General features: G+C 34.9%; 1 protein-coding gene across 1 annotated transcript in view; it reads right to left on the bottom strand.

Annotated features, from left to right (window-relative positions):
* The window catches only part of LOC112155466 (interleukin-1 receptor-like 2), a gene marked incomplete in the record, with an annotated part of 15,933 nt that overhangs the window by 5,993 nt on the left and 5,629 nt on the right, over positions 1-4,311 (bottom strand). The window contains 4 exon segments of the mRNA XM_036209696.1: positions 1,172-1,343; positions 1,809-2,001; positions 2,166-2,418; positions 3,155-3,232. Of these exon segments, the coding sequence (XP_036065589.1) occupies positions 1,172-1,343; positions 1,809-2,001; positions 2,166-2,418; positions 3,155-3,230 (694 nt within the window).

The following is a 4,311-nucleotide window of genomic DNA, read 5'->3' as shown; positions in this document are numbered from 1 at the left end:
TATATATATATATATATATATATATATATATATATATATATATATATATATATATATATATATATATATATATATATATGTATATATCCATTCGTATCATTTTTGACACATTAATTAACACCCTTGTCTTATTAATATGATTTAAACATTCCTTCATTGTATATGATTGTGTTTTGTTTTCTGTCCCGTAGTTCATCATCCTACCACTAGAGGCAGTAAATGGCCTTTTTCTGCTCTTTTCAAAATGGCAGCTTCCGTGAAATCTCAAAAAACACTTTTGGCAGGAACAAGTTTAGTTAATTTTAAAGTTTATAGTGAGAATAATTCATCTATTGCCATTCATTTTTTTAAAATGACTACTTGCTGTATTGAAAGAATCTAAATTTATTCATAAATAATTCTAATTAAAATAGTAACCAGCTTAATAATATCTGGATCAAATTGGAGACAGTGGATAAAGATGGTGCTTTTTCCTGAACACTCCTGTTTATAGTTTTGAACCTTAAACTGACATTGTTGTTGGCTAAAATTTACTAAACACCCCAGTATATTATAACTGATGCTATCTACAGTATATTTTATAAAAATGTAAATCTTTTGCATTTTTCTGTGTTACATCAAATGGTTTTAATAAAAACATCTTACTTCCAAATAATTTTATATTTCTTGGAATTCTTTGATGTAGTGGATTTTACAGCGAAAAGGATTTATTGCTGCAGACATGTTGGCTATTCATTGTTTACATATTTAAAACATTGCTGTAAAGTCTTCATAGACCTTTATATTTCTTTACCTAAGTCTCCTATGTCTAAGTCTACACATCTTAATGCAAAGATGACTATTTTCTTGCATCCCTACATGATCCCTCTGAAGGAGCCTGCCACCACCCTGGAGTCCCCCACCCCCAGATAAATATTTATTTCTGGTTAACGAATGAAAGAGTGATCGTAAACATGAGTGACTGTTTGTATATCTGTGGCTCCGTCATAAACTTGTGATCCTTCCAGTGTGGACTAAAGTCTTTTGCTGCAGCATGACTTTCTACAGGAAATGAGTCAAATACAAAACGATGAGGGAATAATTTCAGAGTTTCTTTTTCCTCTTTGATTGCCAACAATCCTGCATTCCATTGTAACAAGAAATTTGCTGGGATTCATGAAAAAGTTCAAACCTATGACTGGGGCTACAATGGTCTCCGACACTGATCCTCTGAAACCCCCGAGGGAGAAAGTCAGAGTGCAGGTGTAGTAGCCATCATCATGGGAATCAACCATGTCGAAGGACAGCAGGGTCTGACCCCGGTAGGTGTACTTGTCAGTTCCATCAGCTACGAGGTCACAACCCTACAATTGCAAAAGAAAATGTAATAATTGCAGGTTAAAAACCCATTATGGCCGGTTTATACTTCACAGTGATCGGTCGTTGCATCGATTTATTGCGTTCCTACCACAATCGTGTGGTTTACACTTAGGCTAGCTGGTTTCAGTCCGACAACCCAATTGTCTCCAGTGTTTCAGTGGTTTGATATTTTATTTTTAGGGATTTGAGATTCTTTTTCAGCTTATGTTACTTTTCCCAGTGATTGGGTCGATTCCCTTCCGATGATCTAGTGAAAATTGCGATCTGAGTGATTTCAAAATGTTATGAAGTATAAACTGGCCCAATCGTGAAACTTTTAATATTTTTTAAATAAGAAAACTCCTCGATTGAGGTAAAATAATCCATTATCATTTATAACACTTAGTCCTAAAGCTTCTAAATGGGAAGATATGCCTAACAGTGTTGTTGCACCAGTTGGTATTACTCACTTTATACCAACTGATTGAAGACGAGATGTTGTAGCTGTGCAGTTTCTTGATGTACCCCATCAGGGGGCAGTTCAGTGTGTCTGCTACTCCTTTAGTAAGCTCTTGATAGGCTTTCTGTGGCCTCCCACACTCCCCAGAGGCTGGCATCTCCACCAACAGCTTAGTGGATTGCATGTAGCAGTGACAAGGAGTTCTGTAGAAATAAGACAATAAAAAAACTAAAGTACACAAAACACTAAAATAAAATTACCTCTAAATGAGACACCTCTAAAGGAATGAGGGTTTTGAATTAATTGGTATTTAGTATAGGTTTTCTATTAAAAACTTTAAAAACTGATCTAAAGAGGAGAGTCTCACCTCAGTATGGTCACATACTCCCCGTCGTCCTCCAGTGTTACATTCAGAAACCACATGGTCTCCCTCAGAACAAAGACTTTGTCCGTCTGGTTGATCATCTCCTGTCCTGTTTTCAAGTTCCACCATGTGATGTTGTACGGCACAGTTTTGTAGTCGAACACGTCCGGAGACACCAGGGTGCTGTTCAGCATGGCCACATCTCCAGGAACAGAGAAAACCCGCTCAAACTGCAGACGGTAGTTGGTGCAGTTATCTGTAACACACAGGATGAATGAGTGACGAACAGCAGAACCGAACCAAAGTAAAAGATAGATCCACTTTTTGAATCGAAACAAATTCCATGCTATGCTTTTTCAATAAGATCATTTAACTTTTTCTTTTAAGTGTTTTAAGATAAAAGTATTATAAGTATAAGTATATTATCTTGATGTTCAGAGGCATAGTTCTCAAAGAATATCTTAGACTTACATGAATGGGATTTTTTACTATTATATTCTGCACCAATTTAGTTATGTTTTTATTCAATAGTGAAAGCAGAAAAGGACATAATGATCAAAAATGTCACGTATGACTTTCCTGCATTTTATTTCAAGTAAATGTGCTGCATCAGGAGGAGCTTATTTAAGAGAGGGTGCATTTTATTTTGAAAGGAACTTATATGTACTGTCATCTAAAGTAAAATAAAATACAATTGTTTTATACAGAAAAATATGACAATTGAATTGATTATTTTCAATATTTAAAAGTTATTTTTTTATATAAGTAAATGGCTTTAATGCTTCAAAAACCTAAATAAAGTGATTTTTCTAAAGAGTAAAGTGGGACTATATGGCTCTTCTGCTGTTAAAGGTTGCAGATCCTTGTATTAGACTGAATAATAGAGTTGACAGGGCAAAGTAAAAATAACCCAACATATAAAAAACTACCATAAATCTCAGTTTTTATTGACAGTCTGTGAAATTTAAAAAGAAAAAAGGAATTCTGCTCACCTGCGGTTATCTTTGCCCATTGTTCTGAAATCCAAATGAAAAGCAGAAGGCTTCTCAGTGCTGATCTCAAGCCCATGGCTGAAATTTAAAAACATACACAAAAGTCAGAACTGAACCGCAACTCAGAATACACACATTACTAAACAGCAGAGGCTTAGAACTATAGACTTACCTATTATTTTAATTATATTTTTGACCCAAAAGTTTCTGATCCTGTTTTGTTTCTTTGTCACCAATGTTCTCTATTTGCCTCCGACCAATGAATGAAAGACCACCCATCCTGTGTAATTTGAGTTACCGTAAACCTCCAAACAAAGAATAGTTCTGGACCAATTTCTCAATGCTAAATCCATCAATTCTGGAGTTTTTCTAATTATTTAAAACCTCTGAAAACAGTGAAAGATCACCTAAATCAAAGTCCCAAAGACCTCATTAGCACTGAAAATCAAGGAATTTACAATTAGATCGTTTTGGAATATGTGTTAAACAATGGATATAAATTCTCAAAAGACATATGAAAGAAAGCAACAAATGTCCACAGCAAATGTGGAAAACCATCAAATGGGAAAAAAGTTGGCTTTCAATCTTTTTGTTCAGAACCAGGTATTCCTCTTTCTATACAACCCTCTATGTGTGTGTGTTTCTTTCCTTGATTCTTTAAATCAAAAGTGTAGGTAATTAAACATAATCCATAATCTTCTGCCTCTTTTAGAAGCTTTTCTCAAACGGTACTCTATGACACTTTATGTTTTGAGGTGGGGGAGTTTTAAACAGAGTACCGTAAATAGAAACTACTTCTGTAAAACCTGTTGGTCAAAATGGGGGCAGATCTTGTAGATTAGGGGGAGCTCAACACCCGTCATCAAAGCACAGGTGCAGATGGCATCGAGTCTGTGGTTTACTGTGATGACTCTGAAGGGTTTTGACTTGTAGCTTCTTGAAGTTTCATGTGAACAATAAAATAGTAAATTCCCATATAGAAGTAGAGTTCCATTCCAATCATCTTTTGATCTACTTTATCAGCATTTCCAGTGATCTTTTATATGAGAGCATTTTTTTATGTTTTAGGAAAATCTTAAAACGTGTCATTCTAGGAAATAGTTTCTGCAGAGTAGCAGTAGTTGGTTAAAAATTCTCCTTTGAGCTGTTGGTGTTTA

This window comes from Oryzias melastigma, linkage group LG21 (assembly GCF_002922805.2).
Source record: "Oryzias melastigma strain HK-1 linkage group LG21, ASM292280v2, whole genome shotgun sequence".
Taxonomy (NCBI): domain Eukaryota; kingdom Metazoa; phylum Chordata; class Actinopteri; order Beloniformes; family Adrianichthyidae; genus Oryzias; species Oryzias melastigma.
The sequence above is the reverse complement of the archived record's forward strand: the minus strand, read 5'-3'. Positions and strand labels throughout refer to the sequence as shown.